This window comes from Ixodes scapularis, unplaced genomic scaffold (assembly GCF_016920785.2).
Source record: "Ixodes scapularis isolate PalLabHiFi unplaced genomic scaffold, ASM1692078v2 PGA_scaffold0__279_contigs__length_252992795, whole genome shotgun sequence".
NCBI classification, from domain to species: Eukaryota; Metazoa; Arthropoda; class Arachnida; order Ixodida; family Ixodidae; genus Ixodes; species Ixodes scapularis.
This window is the reverse complement of record NW_024609835.1, coordinates 158,587,129-158,608,029: the sequence shown is the minus strand read 5'-3', so window position 1 is coordinate 158,608,029 and position 20,901 is coordinate 158,587,129. Positions and strand designations below refer to the sequence as shown.

General features: G+C 46.7%; 1 protein-coding gene across 1 annotated transcript in view; it reads left to right on the top strand.

The window, feature by feature from the left end:
* LOC8052735 overlaps positions 1 to 20,901 on the top strand; it is a 211,815-nt gene that overhangs the window by 121,181 nt on the left and 69,733 nt on the right. Inside the window, exon 2 of the mRNA XM_029986532.3 lies at positions 11,231 to 11,377. Coding sequence (XP_029842392.1) covers positions 11,242 to 11,377 — 136 coding nt within the window. The 5' untranslated portion in view covers positions 11,231 to 11,241. The remainder of the gene's footprint in view (positions 1 to 11,230; positions 11,378 to 20,901) is intronic.

Genomic DNA, 20,901 nt, shown 5'->3' with positions numbered 1-20,901 from the left:
AGAAAGCATCCTACTTTTAGTGTATTCACCAACATCTTAATGGTGTTACTGTAACACCTTTATCAAGTTAAAAGCCCGTTAACTCGTCCGTTCTGTTGTTTGTTCCCCCCTCGGGAAAGCTTCTTGAGTCCTTAGGGGCAACACAGGTCTCTGTCTGCGAATTAATCGTTTAAGACTATGTTGTACACCTCAAGTTAGCGTTCTATCTGAACTATATAATCTGCCTCTTCACAGCATCAAAAAATAAAGACCCTTTATGGCACTCCCTGCTTTATAAGTCACAGTAAGACTCCGTGTAGCAATTTGGAGTTGGTCTTTTATTTTTTAACTGAACACACAAAACACTACTGCCGAATACATGGCTCATCAATATTTTAATTTTATTATGAATACTTCATATGTCAGCAGTACAGAGATGCTATTCATGTAGAAACCAGTTTTTGTAATACTGTGATTTATGTGGATACCGCACCCAAGGTCATTCCAACAACAAAAGTGTGACGATATTTCTTACTTCTCTTCGTACAGCACGCCTTTCACACATACATACACACACACAAAGTATGTCTCGAACAGAAACTCATGCAGAGTACCTACCACGTCTATGTCATTAAGAAAACACGAAATGCTGATGGTTGATTACTAAATGCTGATGGTTGATTACTACGTATACTAAATGTTTGCGCGTATGTCTTTCTTTGTGACGTTGCCGTGTGCTAAATGTGCTTTTACTCACTTCTACCGCAGAGGCGGGCATTAAAAAAACTGACAAACGGTTAGCACAGCGATTCGGTTTGTGCTCTACCCTAACATGCAAATTTCAAAAACGGCCAATAATACAGACTTCACTTAAACTTACTGGAATAGCTTCGTTCATTTAGGCACTTTAAGAATTAATTTTACCGTGAAATTACTACTACCTAATAATCCTGGGGTAACGATGAGCTCGTTATTCCCTTTAGCTGACCGTTTCGCTCGAGCTTGATTTTCGAATTTGATGCGTCCGCGTTAATGCCATTTCGAAGTATACAGTAATTATTGCCTCAGAACAAAGAATACAATAAAGACGAAAGAAGTAGTGTAGTTAAAAGCCTTCATTAGATCGTGCTAGCACTACCGACTGGAGATGGTACAGGCGAGTAACGTTTGAGGTGGATGTCATGGCATCTAACGTGTCTTCGGGTCCTCGGATTGTGTGCTGTTTCCCAACTCTTGCAATACGAATAATATCGCTAAATTGCCGTCCCTCCTTCTGCAGAGATACCGGTTTTGACGATAGCGATGCCGCCTTCAGAGATGACCTGATCATCGGGCAGTTAGAAGATGACCTCGTGGGAAGCTGGAGGAGCGTATCACCGAGCCTTCTCTGAAACACGGGGCGTCGTTAATTATCACTACAGTCGTCGCTCCATTAGGCTACTTAGACTGATAACAACCATATACGCATCAAAAGTTCACGATAATAATTTTGGTTTCTTTCTAATTTTGTTCTTTTGTTTACAGCGTTTTGTGAGAACAGCGAAGCGATCGAAAGCACTAAAGCCTGCATCGCATGATATGATTTCGCTCGCGATTTCGCAGTTTCGACGACAAGAATTAATGCTTCCATCGCGCATGTTTTCTTTTTTCTTTTTTTGCCGCAAGAACGAAGCTGCAACTGCGAAATCGCAAACAAGCCAGCATTATGTAAATAATATATTAGAGGGGAAGCTCCTGCGAAATCGCGTTATTCACTGATTTGCCTCAAAATGGACGCTTTCCAGCAGTCCGCGCCATTGCCTGTTCGCCATTGTTTGGGCACGAGCTCTAAGCATGGATTGGACACGAGCGCTGACGTTAGCGTTCGGCGAGAACTCGGAGCCAATCACGCGCTTCCTGTCCAAGCAATGGCCACTGCCAATATGGCTCAATGAACTTTTGAAAAGGGTCTAGTGGTTCAACACGCTGACAGACACATTCGATCTAGTAAACTAAATTACAAGTCCCGATCATTTTTTTTTTTTCGTGCGGAGGTATTGAATAGCATATTTTGTCGGAGAGGCTAAGCGGTTCTACAGGCAAAACTGAAGAAGGGAAGTCAAATGTTCTAATAAAGGGCCAATACAGCTCGTTCCCGAAGGGTTCGAAAGTGTGAAATATATGAAAAAAAAAACACGCCAGCAAAACGTTAAACAAATGCGCACAATACTATGTTTTTAGAACGCCTTCTCGACTTGCAAGTTGTACAACGTGTCACATATTGTACATTTGCTCATTGGAGAGCGCGGGAAAAATGTGAATGCTGGTTTTAGGCATAACCTTCGTTTGCCGTTCTCTCAGTGGCTATGTTTAATTTAGACATAGGTAACATGCCGCGAAGAGTGAAGCCTGGGTATTTTCAAAATGTGTTGTTGGGAGCACACAAAAAAAAAGAAGCTAAAGATCATGTTTAGTTCGATGTGAGCGCGTTGGTGAAGTTAAATAAAAACAGAAATAACAAACATAGGGACGGAGGGACGAAAGAGGTGTTGTTCTGTAGATCATGTTTCTTTTTAGGAAACTAACCACGGGCGATTTTCGGTAAATTTTTCTCACACGTGTTTCGGCCTTTACCCGCTAGTTACTGGCAGTACAAAAATACATGCATGCAGATATTTGCTCATAAACGGTTCGGTAATTTTAGCGGCCAGCTTGGAGAGGTCCAGCTTATAAAGACTAAATAATTATCGGCATAAATTTGATTTTGAAGGAGAAAAAAAATTATTTGTTTTAAGCTTGATTTTTTTTTTTTTTTTTTTTTTCATTGGCTATCGATTATCTATCTTCCCTAACAGAGCTATCGACGGCCCGGCACAACCTCTTCACAACTCACAACTATTTAGTTGTGATTCAGCGTTGCGTTTTTGTGTTTCTTCATCCGGCATCTCGTCCTTTACGCTGTTTTAATTATCAAGTATGCCCAAATTCGCCCAAGCTTTAATGTTAGCGAACTCATACAACCTCAAAATAGAGATTTTGAAGTATACATATGGGCAGCAATTGGAACAAAACAAAACACTTCCGTCAAATGTTTTTTTTTTGTAGTCCTTGTTGTTGTTGTTGTTGTTTTTTTGTGGCTTCTTTTCGTGCCATGTTTAACTATTAACAACTTGCACAGTTAAACGCTATGATGCAGTTTTTATTATGTTCGAACAAACAAATTCTTATTTGCATGTAACGGCCCTTCTATTAGATACGTTTTTAAGCGCAAGGTATGATTCTCGCAGAAAGTTCTTGTTTTTAAAACTCTTTAAATTACAAATAATAAAATAAATTGCTGTTACGGGCAACCAAACAAAAAAAGAAAGAGAAACGGAACATATGTAGGGTATCCGAGGTCCCCAGGCTCGATCTAAAATGGACCGTAAAAATCGACGTCAACACAAAGCAATCTAAACTTTTCGTCAAAGATGTATTTTTCACGTCTGTTTTTTTTTTTTTTTTTTTTTTTTTTGTAAAATTAGAAAGCGTAGCTCCCTTTCTGTAAGAAATAGGGCCAAAAAACTTGTCAGGGTCAACGGAGGACGGCGACGGAGGCGACCGAGTCGAGCGGCGGGGCGCGTTCGGCGCGCGTATTGATATATGGCGTCGGGAGCAGCGCATCCGAAGGTGTAGCCGACCATCGAAAGAAAGCAGACGACACGCGGCAGACGAACGCGTCTCCGACTGGTGTGTTTAGGTACCCATGCATACAAAGTGGTCCCGAAGAGGCAACAAATGACGTCATAGAAACCGAAGTGTCATGTTGTTGGATGTCACGATCCTGGTGGTTGGTCGTAGAAAGGCTGGCGAAAAGCACGAGCGAACACGAGGGTCGCTGTCGTCACGGCGTCCCACCTTCTGGGGGCGGAAGCTTCCGAGGACTGTGACACCAGAGAGCGACCTGCAGCAGAACAGGCGTCTGCTGAAGCAAAGTAAAAGCACTTTTTAGCGCAATCTTTCATGGTGGCCACTCATCCCCCCCCCCCCTTTTTTATAACTAGTATGCATTGCCCTAGGGGAAATAGGGGGGTGCATCAGTTATTTTCGTAGGCGAATATTGAATAAAGTCGAGTGGCTTGAAAGTTTACAAAACATCATTTTGTCATACAAATTTAACAAGACCAAATTAGGGAAATATACTGCAAAGTCGTAAGTTGCACATTTTTCAACGATCACGCGACTATTGTCGGGTGTCACGTGATGAAGTGGTCATTGTAAGCTCGATTGGCAAGTAATTGAAAATAACAATGCAAGCATTTCAAGGTTAAAAACCTTGAAATGTTTTTTTTTTTTTTTTTATTGAATGAATTGTGAGCTCTCTCTAAAACGGTTAAGGAAACTACGAGCACACGTTTTGACAGCTACAAACTATGCTTCTAAGTTTTTATTTTCATAACTACGAACTCTCCCTTGGAACGATGACATCTATCTACAAACAAACTTCTGACAACTACGAACTTTATATTGAATCTATGCAGGCACGTAGCCAGGATTTTGATTCAGGGGGGGGGGGGGGGGGGGGGCGTTTATGACAAAATGCTGTATGAGGGGGAGGGGTAGAAGAGGCTCCAGCAAAATGGAAGGCTTCTTGAAGGAGGAAGAGGGGGCCTTATGGCCCCCCGCGTCTACGTGCCTGAATCTGTGGCAACCAGGGGCGGATTTAAAGGGCAACTCCGCTCAATTCTGAAGATTTCGGGATAATGATTGATTTTGAATTAAAAAGCCCTAGTAAAACACACTACGTCGTTTGCTTCGCGAAAAATGGGATATATATTTTTAAATCTAATTTTAAACACGAGCGGAAATCGAAACCGAAACTTCGGCTCCGCCGGGCAACATTGGCCTCGGGTCGCCAAGTACATGCCCATCACGTGGTACGAGACGTCACATGATCCTCGGCCCAACGACGGGCGGGATTGGGGCGGACGTGTGGCAGGCGCGAGTGTCGTCTGCACCGCACTCTTCGCCACGTTTTGGTGTCTACGGCATTCGACGACGTCTGCACAACTGCGGCATAAGTCTGCGCACGTGGTGCCCGTAGTGTGGACGAAACTCCGAGAGACAATAATCACAATCGGTGAGACGACGACGGTGGTTGTGACGCGGAAGACGGCGGTCACGGCGGGACCACGGCGGGCGGCCGGACGGCTCCCAAGAAACGCGCTGCGCAGGCGCGTTACCAATCACGTCGACCCCGCTGAGCGCCGAGAGGCAACGTTGCTGACGTCATGCGCTACGCTCGCCCGGAGAAGTGAAAACAAGCAAAAGGGGGCCATGATAATGACGTTTAGCTCAATGTTGGCTCCGCCCATGCCGTAGCCTTGACTGCGCTGTTGATTGCGCCTGAATTCGCCCGCCCAAGTCAGCCGATTTCGGCAACTTGGCGAGTAGCAAAGTTTGCCGGACCGTTTAAGAAACATCTAGACAGAACTGCGTCGTAACATTTCACGTGTGGTCTTCCTAGGCGATACTGAAGAGGACTGCATTGTTATTTAAAAACCAAAAATGGAGCGGAGTTGCCCTTTAAAGGAGGGAGGGAGGCCGTCCGCTTTTCCTAAGCCCCCCAAGGGCAGCTTTTCTAAAAAACGTCATGCATCGAGGGTATTTATTTAGTAAGCAATTATTCATTTTTTAATGAAACGGCAAATACCGTATTTACTTGAGTAATAGCCGCACTGTTTATGAAAAAAAGCCTGAGGGTTCGCTTTTTCGCGGAGCACGCAGATTGCCAATCATTGCGTTCGACAGCATGATTCCAGCTGTTTGCAGGACAAAGATAACGTCTTCGTGCCAAGATATTATCTTTGAAGATAGAAGTTGTATGGAGAATCGTATTCTCGATCTGGTTATTCGCTATGTTATTTATGCGCAACGGAATGATTGGTTGTATGTCTGTTCTGTGGGAAAGTAGACGCAAAGGCCTTGTTCATAAATAGTGCGGCTATTACTCGAGTAAATACGGTATTAGGTTAACAAAAGAAATCTGCTTAAAGCTTCTTCCGTGACGTCATCTTTGCAGCACCCTTCCCCAGGTTAACAGAATAGATCTGCGCAAAGCCTCAACCGTGACGTCATGCCTAAAACCCTCCCTCTCCCCCCCCCCCCCCTTTTTTTGGGGCCACACCCACAAATACGCCCGCCACTGATGATAACTACAAACAAACGCATTCTGACAACTACTAGCAGCTCTGCTTCTGTGTCATCCCGCCCACGTACGCTTCCATAAAACCTGGTTTCGTCTGTTTCACCAACGTTGCAATTTCCGAGACCCTTGAACAATCGGCTCGAAACTTTCCAGAGCTTTGCATGTCCCTTCGACCTAGGAACCACTAGAGTCACTGAACGTTCCCAGAGTACCAAATTCCATGCAGTCCGCTTACCGGAAATTAATCCCGCTGAATCCAGTATGTATATATATATATATATATATATACATAAAAAAATAAAACGTTTGCGCGTTATCACGGACATTCCTGGTACGCACGCACATCGATGAGAATTAGGACCGAACTGAAGGTGCGTTGATTTTCCCTAGTTTGTTTTATTTTTATGTCAAGCAGCCGGTTTTTTGGTTCGCCAAAAAAAATTGCCGGCTCGTTTGCTCGTTCCGGTTGCACTGGTGCTGTGTCTCAAACTCTACTTTTCAAACGCTAAGCCTAACACTCGACTTTGATGTGTTTTAAGGCGAGAAAAAGAGACGAGACAGCGAGGAGCAAGTCCCGCACCACTCGCAACGAAGGAAAGAAAACTTTAATAAAAACAAATCAGTGTCGCCACGACCAGGAAACTGCATCGAGGAGCTCGCACGAAAACAAAAGCTACACTGTACGCGCTTCGCTTCCACCCACTTCAACCGCACAGGGCAGCGGTTGGATCGCGACCGCTGCGCCGCGACTCGATCTGAAACGAAGCTCGCGAGCTTCGATACTTGGGAACATTTGGTGACTCTAGAAACCACATTGTCGACACAAATATATTCGTCTAGAAATATCTCCGAGAATAGCTTACACTCGACGTCAACGATTTAGTCTTACGGCGTCAAGGCTAGCGAAGCTTTCGCAGTGAAGACATGCAGGAGCTACTTGAGTGAGCGCGTGCGAATGGGACGCAAGTCCAAGCCATTCGCTCTCGCAGCAGTGTGAGGCTACAGCACCGTGCAAGCGACGCTGGCCTGGACTCTGTCCTGGACAACGTAGCATAAAATAACGCGGAGTCCGTTCTCGCAATCGCGAACACATTATTTACGAAAATCTCGGAATTGTGTTCAGGATCTCGTTTACCGTACCTGTAAGACCGCTGTTTTAATAAGGGAGCCACCTGAGGCGTCGCCGAGATTCTGGCTCCTTCTACTTAGAACAAACACACGCACACATAAAAACGTAAACAACAGACTCCACGGGCACGCACCCCCAGTGTCGGTGCGAGTGCTTGAAAGCGGGGGTCGCTAGTCGACTTGACGTCGCTCCAGTGAATCAGGCGTATGAATCCATATCTCTACATCCGCTCCGAGCATCCTAAATTCAGCGAACGCGCCGCAGGCTCTGCGCACACTCGCGCGCGCCCTTCCTCCTTCTGGCAAAATCGAATGAGACGCTCCACCGCGCGTAAAGTTTCCGCTCTGCCTTCCATCTTTCAGGACACCGGCGCGCACAATAACAGGAGCATGAGAAGGAGGGTAGGTAGCATTCGTTAGAGAGCCTATATTAGAAAGAGTTTCCAAATGCTCGATCAGGATCAGGTGGTTTATGTGCAGAATGGCAACTTGGGCGTGTTGGTGCAGCCTTTGTAATAAGAGCTGCGAGAAGGTGGCAAAATCGTCGATCGTTGGCAGACGCGTCTCCGCCTTCCCGTCTGCTTTACCCTGCGCGACAACACAGCGCATGTATACTTGCGATCACTCTCAGCGGGAGGAGTGTGCCATTAAATTGCAAACGCTTCCCGTGGCTTGAGATGGAACCTGTCTTCAATCTAGGCTCTCTAAAATTTATAAACGGCGAGAGCCTCGTCCGGTGGAGGGTTCAGAAGGCACCCTTCAAGTTTCACGCTCGACGCCGCCGTCGCGGGTATAAGAATCTGGAAACGAGAATGCTTAATCGCATACATGGGTTTCTCCGAGGACCCAGAGTTGAAGCTAACGAGGTTACAGAAGTGCATTGTGTGCGTCCGGGCGCGAGCAACTTCCCGTCGTAGACCTGGGAATGAAGCGGTGTCGCGGTGGCGAGGGGAATAAGTCGCGTTTTAAATGGCGAGGGTATAACGGCCTCGGAAACGGCATGGTGCGCCGTCGCATCCCGGAAAGCCCACGAGGAAAGAACAGAAACGTCTTATAGTTTATGTGTGTGCCTGTGTGTGCTTCTTTCGGCTAAATTTTAAGGTTTTGTCTGGAGTAATATTAAGCAAAAGAGTGTTTGGGTTAAACTGAATACTCCTAAATATCCCGTCCCCCAAATAGCACGGTTCACAAACATCGCGTCAAACTAAGACAAAACGAAAGCTCAAAAAGTGAAATTGGGGGTCGATAAAACTCCCGAACACGCCGAAGCAAGTGTATGTACTATCGGGGGAAAATGAAATGCGAACAGAGAACCCCGTGGCTCGCGGTACAGGCTGCGCCGCTGATCTCTATTGTAGTAGGCTGGATCGCGGATCGGGAGCCCGTCGGTGTAGCCACCGGAGGCCATTGCTTGGCACCAGCCAATACACGCAAGTCTATGGGAGAAACGCACAACAGTAAGAATATTGAAGCATGTACGCTGTGCTTGGAGGCGAGTATTTTATGGTGTGCTGCGATCCTTATGTCGGGTATTTCGATATCTAACCGGCGTTTATCAAATGTTCGGTCGCCGATTAAAAAAAATCAAACGTACCTCAGCACCTACGGCTGAGCTGGCAGGCTTGCTCTCATAGTGGAGTAAACAAATGAACTTGCCGTCAATGAGACCGTCCCCGGAGAAGCCCAGAAGTTGATGAATGACAAAGAAGTTCCATGTCGGTAGCGGTTTTCCGTGTGTGAGCGAATTCCGCGTAGCAAAACCTTCGAGCTTGTGGTCTGCTAAAGCCAGCTCAACGAGATCGCCACCGACTCCGCGGTAACTCTAAGTAACTCTCGCCTCATTAAGATGCACTACATTTTTCGCCCAGAAGAGTCACTCTCGGCCACGAAATATTTATTTTTAGGAACTGCGAGGACTGTCAGTTTTCATGTTTGTACGCAAGCTGTTCGACGGGCTTATCGAAAAGCAGCTAGAAGGTTTCAGTGCCGACACAAGCTGAGAAACAGGAGAAACGGCCCTTCTTCTAGTTTTTTCAATAGAGTGTCATGGCATTGGCTGGTGTCAATCAATGGCCGCTGGTGGCGACACTCGGCCCCAGCTGCCGGGCCGCGGTCCGCGATCGAGCCTACTGCAATAGAGGTCAGTGGGCTGCGCCTAAAGTCCCTCGATAATTCACGCTTTCAAGTACCGCCAACCATTGCTGTCGGAACGCGCAAGACACGTGCCTTGAGTGGGTGCTCCGCCGCCATTCGCTTCCAACGGCCGCTTATTTCAGTGCTGCGCCGCCATTTGCTTCCAAGGGCCGCTCAGGACACGGGCTCCGTGCACTGGCACATTTGACGCTACTTGCAAGACAAACGCAAACACATCGAGGGCCGAGGGCAGATCGAGGGGCTTTAGCTGCGCCACTTGGAAGTGAGCCTAGGGGCGAGGGTGCGCGGCCTTCGCCAATGTGTCTACGCCCTTCGCTCGACCCTCCCCAAGCTTCAGCACTGCGCCTCTTAGTGCGCTAAGCTATCACCGCTATCTCTGCTCGCTTGGCGCGTGCGGCGCGAGGAAACCCGCCGCTATACTCTGTTTCACCTTGTGTTGTACCGCAGGAAAGGCTACAAGCGCGAGCTCCTTGCCCTAGGGCAGATCTCGCAAGCTCTCGTGCACCAAGGCCAGCTGCCAACGCTATGAGCTCGCGCTTCTAGCCTTCGCTGCGGTACAACATAAGGTGAAACGAAGTATAGTTGCAGCTAAAGCGCATGCTGGCTGAGCGCGCGCTTTAGCTGCTACTATCGGCGAGCATCCTCACGTCGCACGCGCCGAGCGAGCAAAGATAGCTCTCAGCGCACTAACCGTTTATTCACACTGGAAGGGGATCCACGTTCGCAAAGCAGTTGCGAACGCGGTTGTATAGACGCTTTGCACACGCGCCAGATTACGGCAGCCATTGCTGACCTTCTCTTGTCTTATCCGGATGCCGAGGCATTGAAGCGAACTTTGACGAGCCTTCACAAAGGCCGATGCTGGGGAGAAGTGTACGATAAAATCTAAAATGGCAGTGACCTGCCCTGCTAGGGTGATGATGACGTGAATTAAACGCAATAAGAGGAAACAAAAACTGAAGGTCAGCTATGGCGGAGCCCATGCACAGCTGCTGCAAAGCGTCTATAAAGATCCAGTACAATTGCACGCGCACCCGATGACATAAAGTGCGCGTGGAATTGTACTGGATCTGTATACAACCATGTTCGCAACCGCTTTGCGAACGCGGATACGCTTCCAGAGTGAATGAGCGGTTACCGCTCATTTACACTGGAAGCGGATCCCGGCGCTGGCGTTCCTGGCGCTCTGACATAAGTATAGGCATTCCTCCCCCCTCCTCCTTCCCCTGCATACTCTTTTACCTTTGTCTTTTACTCTATCGCACTCTCGAGTTGATAATAGTGCCGTCTGAATCGCCGCGGCATTTTTCAAAGGGTGTTTCTCACTTTGGCGTAGGGATCGGAGCTCTGAGCGTTCCTAGACCCGGGGTCACAATTCTCATACCTCAGACAAAAGAAAGTCTGCAAGCAGGAGTCACCTCAATATCTGTGGTTCGAATGCCGCGTGCCAAGTTTTCTTAGTGAGCTCATCGCCATAAGCATTCGGAAAAGAAAAAGTTTGCGGTAACTCGCGTTGGAATTTCTATGCATTCTGGAGAGCTGCTTATTGGGGTGATTTGAAGCGAGTGCTGCACGCCCAAGCTTCTTGGGCGTGCAAACGCGCGCTCGCATCTTCCACACTAAAGACTCGAGCAAGGCGCGTTCTTGAATTTGAATCCGCCAAAGCGATTCATCATAATTATACACACAACACAATTCGATTTGGAGAGACAATGTCACGTGCAAGCCATGCATTGCCCGCGATATTTATAGGCGCCGCGTCGAAGGCTCACTCTCTGCTCGTTTTCCTGTGTCGCCTCTCAGCCCCTGCCAGTATGCTGCACTGCCGAGCCTGGGCCGTGGCCCTCATCGCCCTGCTGGTGCTGAGCGTCGCGTCGGCCGCAAAAGGTACCCCGCAGTTCGTGCCCAACGGACGTTACGGACGCCGGAGCGTCACGCCGCCCCTCGCAGGTAGGTCTGACTTTTACCTAACTTACATACCCTACTCAGCACACTTTCCTTCATTAACTTTCAGTAGTATTTTGGGATCATGCGAATATATTTGACAGGAAGTTTTTACTGCTCTATCTTAATTGCATTTCTCAGTATTTTGTACTCATAATCTCAAATATACTTTTAGTGCATGAAAATATTTCTCGCGGGAGTTTTTTTTTACGGGACTAGGAATCAGCGCACCCAGCTTAAACTTGAAGCGGAAGCGACCAAACACAGAACAGGAAACAAACCAAAACCAAACTTGCAAGCTCAAAAAATGTTTCTGTTTTGTTTGTTCTGACGACAATGTCCGTTTTTTTCGCCGTCTGGCACTCTTGGAGACACCGTAGAGGGAACGGGGGTAGCCCCACCCTTTCATTCAGACAAAGATTGTAGCAGCAAGGCAGGAAACTAGATAGGAACAGGACGAGCCCTCAAGATGAAAGCAAAGAGCGCTTCCTAAGTTGTAGGCTTTTTTGAGCGCGCTACTTAATATGGGGAATAAAAGTAAAAATCGACAACAACGAAAAAAAAATAGAAGGGGTTCTTTGGGTCCCCTTGCGCTTTTCTTCTTGAAGTTCAGTTACCTCTGAATGCTGCACTTTGGTAATTTGCTCACATATAGTTTAACGTTGACTCTAGACATATGTCAACTTTGGCGTTTAGCAAAACATTGCGTCCAAGGTGCGGATAGCACAAAATCCTATTTTTACTCTTTGTGACATTCACTAGTCTCATAATATTTGTTATACTGGTACTGCATAGAAGAGCACTCTAATTTTATGTTTTGCTTCTGTTGCTTGCAAATATAGTACTCCGGTGTTACTGATATAATCTTACGCAATAAATATCTTCAAAAGTAATTAAATTACATTTCTAAGTTATTGTACTCTACCCAAGATACTCTGCAGTGAAAAAAACTTGAGGAGTACTCTAAATACTTTTAAAGGGCAACTCCGCTTCATTTTTGATATTTAAAAAACTATGTAGCCCTCTTCAGTATCATATAGGAAGACCCCATGTCAAATATTACGATCTAATTCCGTCTATACATTTAATAAACTGGCCAGCAAACCTTCAAGTGAGCCAAGTCGCCTAAATCTGCCAACTCTAGCGCGCGACGTGAGGCGCAATCGTCAGCGGAGTCAATGCCACGGAGTTGGAGCGGCAAACGTTGAGCCACTACGTCAGAGGCATGACTACGTCATTCTCACGTTTTGTTAGTTTTTACTTCTCAGAGCGAAATTCAACGATGATGTCATGAGTTTCTCGTCCCGGTGTTGGCTAGTCTACAAACTAGTCTACAAACCCGGTGTTGGCCTAGTCTACAAACTAGGCTGACTAGGAGTCAGCCGTCTCTATTAGTGCCGATATATTTCGTTGGCGCTGTTCTGGTTTCCGTTCGTTACATCTTGACTAGGATTTGCCTTGCGGTGAACCCGCGTTTGGGCTGACACTATCAGTATACAGGACGCTGTGGGTTGACCAATCGCGATCTTGGATCACAACGACGCTTTTGGTCGCGCCCATTGCTATAAGTCACCGACAGCTTAAGAAAGTCAAGGCTCAGTCTCTTATGTTCCCGCTGTTTCCTTCGTGATTCGTCCTTCGGTGCTCTAGTCGGCCAATGACGAGATCTTATTTTTTGAGAAGCGATTAACCGAATCCTTGGGACCGACCACGCCCTGCTGTTAATCTAAGCTGTGAGTGACTGTAGAGCAATCGAAAGTTAACGATCGCCACCAGTCTTAATTGTCTTTTAGTCAAGCCGAGTCAACCGAGTCTCCTACGAAAGCTAGAATCAGCTGCATACCAAAACCTTCCTGTTTCTGCGCCCTGTACCATGTGAGTGTTGCGTAACGGCTGCGCGAGGTATAGACTGCCTCAAAGTTGTTGGCTGCGAGCAAAGCTGGCAAAATGGTGGTAGATGTGGGATCGCTGGACAAATCCATAGCTTGCCTTTCCTTGCCTGACGTCCCCCGTCCCCCCCCCCCCCCCCCCCCCCCGTTTTGTTCACGTGTGGGTAGGCCGGTGCTTGACAGGTCCGTCAACCATGTTGGTTCCACCGGCCTGTCAGCTTTGCTATGAACTGAGCATGAAACGGCGACATTCTTTGGGAAGTCAAGTGCAGTCACTCTTGGCCACAGCCGCCATCTTCCATCCCATTTGACTCCCACAGTGCATTGATTAAACCACGCGTAGGCAGGCATATATAACTCGCTGATGCAGGATCTTGGAGCGTTAGCTGCACTGGCTTGTTTTACTAAGGCCCTAATCTGAACCCATGGCGAAAACTTCGGCGAGAAATCTGGCAGCTATGATTAGCCGGCTCCAAGGTCAAGTGAGTCGTTGGCTAATCACGGCTTAATGAAATTAGTTTAAAGTCGCTGGCGAGCTGGTGGCGAATATAGTAGTAGAAAAACCCAGAGACAAGGAGCTAAAAGGACAGGACAGGACCTTTTAGCTCCTTGGCTCTGGGTTTTTCTACTATGATAATCTCAGCTGCCAGATTTCTCGCCAACTTTTTCGCCAAGTGTCTAGATCCTCTGGGCTAGTGTCGTGTTGCCGAAAACGAACGGAGCATGCGCCCGTTTATAGCATGTTTCTTTGGCGCCGGCAGAAGTGTGGTGGTGGTAGATGTTTACTGCACTGGTATTCTTGTTCTCTCTCTGATAATAGTCGCGGTTGAGGGCCTGATTGCTCGACCGCGATTTCGATCATCGAATAAACGAAAGGTGGAGTGCGTTCGGCCAATCGCGATTGCGTGGAGGGTCATCTAATCGCACTCCTCGCCACCCGCTCTTTCTAGCCCTCGTTCGGCCGTTTCCTCGGCGCTCTTAGCCTTCGCGCGCCAGAATGGGGCGAGCGAAGCATACGGCGGAGCAAACGGCGGCTGCTCGACGGCGTAAACGCGCCCGGGAGAGAGAGCGTTGTCGATGTGTATGATATATCGGTATTGTGATCTGGGTGGTCGTTCTGAAAACGCACATTTGATAACGAATGTGCGTTATCAGATTTCACGAACCTTTTCGTTGTTTCACCTGGTATCGAACAAGCAAAAATTAAAGCGAGTGTCGGACGAAACGTGGTAGATGCTAATCATGTGGCCATAAGGGTAAGCATATTTTTAAAATTTAATTTGAAGATACTACCAACCAACTTTTGAAGGTCACGGAATGATGTAGGCAGAACAAAGAAGTGAGCAAAGCAAATAAATACAGATAAACATTCAGTGAAACGAGCAAACAATTTAGTCCTTGGAGTCTATTCTAACGAAAAAAAGTTCATTCATGGCCCTAGGAAATGTAGCAAGAGAGCCAATACCCGTCACGCTGCGGGGCAAGTCGTTTCACTAGTAACCGATACGAGGAAAAAAATTAATATTTTAGAACGTTTTTTTGGCCACAAATCTCACAAGTCAGTTTTTCATATTTCTGTCTTGTTTCATGGCTTACGTTATACTGGACATAGGCATCAAACTTTAAAAAAGTTGTGTTATTTATATATTATGCTATGCACAAATTTTAAACGCTTTACTTTTTTTTAAAAGTGACAATTTAATCAGTCCAGACGCAGCATACAACGGTGAAACATGTGATCCTTTGCCTTACGAATAAAGGAGTCTGATAAATGTTTAACCCCGTCTAAAAGGTCCATATACTATTGCGAATGACGCCCAAAAGATATAGGCATATTCTAGTAAAGGACCAATTAGATATTTATACGCCGTTTGCCTTGTTTCAGGAGCGCAGTGCATCATTGTCCTTCGCAGCGACCCCAGCTTTCTAGACGTTTTGGAACTGGCCTGTTCTTTGGGAAAAGGCCAGCTTAAGAGGTTACTGTAACACCTAGATACTTGTATACATTACTACTGCTAAAGCATTGGCGTTAATAGTGTAGAGAAATTAAATCGGAACCTTAACTTTCCGCGTTATTGTAATTTGCACGCATTTCTTAACATTCAAGTCCATCTGTCACTTTTAACACTACAAAAAGAATAATCTGAAGGCTATCACCTAAGTATGAAACATCAATAAACAAACAACAGAAACGTAAGCTTTTTTAAAAAGCAGTACACCGCATTGCGAAAAATCAACACTGTATCGTGGGTTCATCTACAATCAGATCATTGATAAAAAAAAAGTGAAAGCCGTTTACAAATCCCTGTAACGCCGAATTGGAGCGCAGCTCTTGAGGAGGAGGAGGGAAGGATACTGAGGAGAGGGTAGACCCCTCCTCCTTCTCCTCCTCCTTCCCTCATTCTTTAATATGCTCCGGGGGGGGTCACGTGACCTCGGGGGGGTGTCACGTGACTTCGGGGAGGGGGATCACGTGACCTCGGGGAGGAGTGACATGGGGGTCACGTGACCTTGGGTGTCACATGGGGGTCACAAGGTGACCCCCCAGGTCACGTGACCCCCTGAGGTCACATGGGGGTCACGTGACCTTGAGATGACCTTGGGAGGAGTCACGTGACCTTGGGGGTCACGTGACCTCGGGAAGGAGACCACGTGACCTCGGGGGTCACGTGACCTCATAGGGGTCACGTGACCTCAGAGGGGTCACGTGACTTGGGGGTCACGTGACCTTGGGGGTCACGTGACCTTGAAATGACCTTGGGAGGGGTCGTGACCTTGGGGGTCACGTGACCTTCAGGGGGTCACGTGGGGGGTCACGTGACCTTGAGATGACCTTGGGGGTCACGTGACCTTGGGATGACCTTGGTTACGCCGACGCCAACGCCGACGCCGACGGCGACGCCGACGCCGCTCAAGCCGGGAAAGGGCCCCTAAGAGCTGCGCTCTAAAAATGAAAGCCGCTTACAACTCCCTGTAACGCCGAATTTGAGCGCAGCTCTTGAGGAGGAGGGAAGGGTACTGGGGGGTCAGTTGACCTCGGAAAGGGGGGGGGGGGGGTCACGTGACCTGGGAGATCACGTGACCTCGGGGGAGGGGTCACGTGACCCCCAGGTCACGTGACACCCCCCCCCCCCCCCTAGGTCCTCCCGAAGGAACCCAAGGTCCTCCCGAGGTCCTCCCGAAGAGGCCCGAGGTCCTCCCGAAGAGGCCTGAGGTCCTCCCGAGGTCCTCCCGAAGGAACCCGAGGTCCTTCCGAGGTCCTCCCGAAGAGGCCCGAGGTGCTCCCGAGGTCCTCCCGAAGGAACCCGAGGTCCTTCCGAGGTCCTCCCGTAGGAACCCGAGGTCCTTCCGAGGTCCTTCCGAGGTCCTCCCGAAGAAACCCGAGGTCCTTCCGAGGTCCTCCCGAAGGACCTCGGGTTCCTTCGGGAAAATTTACCCATAATGCACCGCGCGGTTACGCCGACGCCGCTCTAGCCGGAAACGGGCGCCTAAGAGCTGCGCTCTAAAAATAAAGTAATGGCCCCAATAACGAGTCTTGGGGTCTTCCGGGGAGAACGCGCAATTCAATGGATTCTGCTTTGCCCACACGCCCAAACTGCTTACGGTTGGTAAGGTGAGAACCTAATCATTTCAAGAGGCAATCATTATCTAGTACTTGCTTCAGCTTATGCAAAAGCTTGCGATGCAAAACCATGTCGAACGTCTCTGCGAAATAAAAGCGGCATCGACTTGACCTTTATTATCACTTACTGTAGCAAAATTAGGGACCATGTGGAGAACGTGTGCCACTGTCGAGCACCCTCCACTGAGCTCATGTTGTTCATTAAATAAAAACGCTGCAGATTCTAGAAAAGTTATAATATCCTTTGAAAGTGAAATGTTCAAGAACCTTACTACTACACGCACTTAACAATAACACTAATCTATAATTGCAAACACTCTTTCTCCCTCCACTCTTATATATAGGCACTTATTTAAATACTTTCCAACCTTATTGCACCTGACCCGTGTTTAAACTGCAAGAGTACATCACGCAAAAAAAAAAAACAAAAAAAAACTTGGAACACCATTTGGCATACTGTTTTGAGGAAAGCGTTAGGAATTCCATTTTTTCCACACGACTTTCAGGTGCCTAGCCGTAGAAGGCTGTCAAGAAAAAGTCTCGTTCTGGTCGATCTCGTCAGTCGCTTTAACTTTACATATTCAAGCAAGATCGAGCACGGGTACGGGTCACACCGGCACCGTCAATCGTTGTAACCGTATCCTCCTCTATACTGACAAAGCGTGGCAGATCGCCACGAGACGCGGCCGCCGAAAGTTAAAAGGTACAGCGGAAGACAACGGATGTGAGGAGAGCCATGTAACGGGCGCCCCGCTGCGGCGAGACGCCGAAACACACTTCTCCCGAGTGACTCTCCTCGCGTTCCTCGCGCTACCGCTTTTTTTCTCGTCGGGTTTGAAAACCATGTTTCGGGTCCTCGCCGCAGCAAAAGCTGTGCGCTGAATACCAGGTTCCTTAAGAAATGCTTTCTGTTACCAGATCCCTGCGCCCCAAATCTGCAACCGGGCACTCTGTGGCTTCGTCGTCGAACTACGCGGATTTGTGGGTATAGTGGGGGCTATGTTGTAACCCAAGTAGCACAAAGTAAGTTCTGGAAAGAGGGCTCCCGTGGGTCCAACTTGGGCAGCCCACACGGGTCCCATGTCCAACCAGAACAAACGCAGCATTCTTCTGACGTCATGGAAAGTGGAACTGCATCCGTCAGAGCTTCATTATTTTGCAAGCTTGCCGCACCCTAAAACTATACGTTATGTATGACGCCCAGTACGTCTCAGTGCATTAGCCATTGAGCGAAGCGTTGTTCTTGTGGGCTGAGCCTTTTCTGCAGTTCTTATGTTGCTGATTTTTGTTTTGTCAAAACATGTTTTAGGCTTTGTCATGCGCTTATCTTTTTCATGAATTGACGTGATTACTCCTTCCGAATGCTCGGCGCGAATGCATTTTTTCGAATGCTGGGACAATAAATAGATAGATGGATGAATGCTAAAGCTTAAAGCACAGTCCTAGAGCTTATATTCACTCACGGCACATCACATATACACAAAGAAGATTTCTAAGCACGCAATACTCTCGACTATTTTCAGATATTAAAAATCTCGTAGTCGAGCGTGCATCAAAAAGGGGAAGCCAATCAGGCACTCATCGATAAGCTTTCTAAACAATTCTTACCTTCAAAATTTCTTCTAGAAAATCAATTTTCTGGTGAGTGGTATGTCGACATTCCTGTCAAACATCGGGTCTCTCCAAAGACAGTTGAGTCCTATCAACATGAACAATTAATACGAAATGTGCGTTTCGATGGGGACGTGTAACAAACGAATACAATGGTCGGTAAAGTCTATATCCTTTTTAAGAGTTCGGTGGAGGACATCACAAAAGAAAACGGCATCTGTGCAGTAGGTCAAGCAGTGTTCTTAGTTTTTGTCAGTGGCATAAGCGGCAATCAACCGAACGCGGTACAAAGAAAAAAGTTCATGGAGTTATTATCTCACTGGAAGCGTTGATGTGTGCGACTTAAAGAAACATTTTTTTACCACTTGGAGATATGCACATCAGCTTTACACGTTTTAAAGTATCATGTCCTTCATAGTCACTAAACCGTGTTCTATATGGCGGAATAGGGAATAAAGTGTCAATTAGTGCTTGTGATAGTCGTCTTCTAGGTACTCCAAGGAGATACTCTAAGGAGAAGCGGACTTTTAGAAACATGAAGGTATCTACTATATCTTTTCAAAAGCCCCCGCATTTGTCTGGGGTCGAATATGTTGTTGGAATAATCGAGGGCAAGTGATGTGCTAGTTTTTTTTAATGATTGTAAACTGGGTCCGGACATTTCGTCGAACGCCGTTTCATCGAACGCCGTTTCATCGAAGCCGTTTCGTTGAACACCGTTTCATCGAACGTCGTTTCATCGAACGCCGTTTCATCGAACGCCGTTTCATCGAACGCCGTTTCATCGAACGCCTTTTCATCGAACGCTGTTACAGCCTGCAATATTTTCGCAATTTATTTTGATTTTTATTCACAACGTTATCTAATTCTCCCTTTTTTTAAATCACAGTATGCAGTGACGAGATAAGTTCCATTGTGAACATGTCCTGCTTCGAGAAGAAAGCCTCCATAAAACATTGACCCCTCTCCATGTCACATGAAACAATTAAAAATGAGACATAAAAACAAAACAAAAAAAAACAGAAAGCACCATGTGCTTTCTGGGAAGCGGGTAGTGTTTTATTGTTTGACAGCGTGTACCTGTAACCTTGGGTTATGTGAGGATCCGAAAGGGTTCTGTCTTCTTGGGTGACAGAGAACACCCACGGTTTTACTATTGTCTGGTGCGGGTTGGCCTTCCTAAGAAAGTGTCCTGAAGATGATTCATAGGCAAAAGGGTCGGTAATAAAGTTGACAGTGAAGGGGAGGTGGTTCCCGTCCAGGGTGTAGCCCGAAACCATGTTGGCTGACACTTTGTGCAGCGTTTGACTCTGTAGAGTATGAAAACTAAAAAAAAAAAAGCAGGAACGTTCAATTTGAGCATAAAGCTGATAATCAGAGTATCATTATATTTTATTTTGTGTGCTCTCCTGGCAGAGTATCGTTTTATTATAAGCGTGCTGCCATGACAGTTAAATGCTTTTCGTGAATAAACCTTCAACTAAGCGTAAGTGTGCAAATGAGCTGGTGTACATGTGAATGGCACATTACCAAAACCCCCGGACAGCCAGTAAAAAAAACAAACGACACAGACATTCAAAAGTGTTTTAAGTGTCGGTCCTTTACCTCCAGTGTCATGTTTTCCGACAGGTACATGAGTAAAACTTTTCAGTAAGTCGCATACCCATTTGTTTTTATACCAATGGTTTTTATTTCTAGTAATTTGGCTCCACCCTAAAGACAGTTTCACAAGTAACCACCTTAGTCTTAACAAATGTAAGGTAAAACATCTATAAAACACTGTTATGCCCCAAAACTCGATACAGAGAACTTCGATGAAACGGCCCTTAGCGTTTCGATGAAACGGCGTTCGATGAAATGGCGTTCGATGAAATGTCCATTCATTCGATGAAACGGCGTTCGATGAAACGGCGTTCGATGAAATGTCCGCTACCCAGTGTAAACAGAAAGGGATGTGCTAAATTTCTAAAGAACAACAATTGGGAAACGAGCTGGCGGACGAAGAGATGGGTCGGACCCAAGCTACCAGTTCCTAGTGGAAAGAATAATTAAGTTATTGTGCTCTATCAATTCCCACGGGGAGTTCCAGATAAAGGTCGCAAAAATTATGTCAAAGGCTTGTATTTTTGTCGGCCACAATGTAATACTTGTAAGACATACATTCATTTGGGTAACTAGAAAATGTTACGCACTGCTGCTTTTGCGAAGATTGATAAATGTTGCGCTCTCCATGCTAATAATATTCGCTTACTTCAGCTACGTCAGAATTTTTATATAGAGTATTAGATTTCGTTTGATCCAGAGACATGCCAATATATTTGAAGACACAACAATTCTACGATAGCACAGCAAAATGTCCCGGAATGGTTGCCCAAGTGCCTATCCAGAAGGCGTTAGATTTTTCGGTA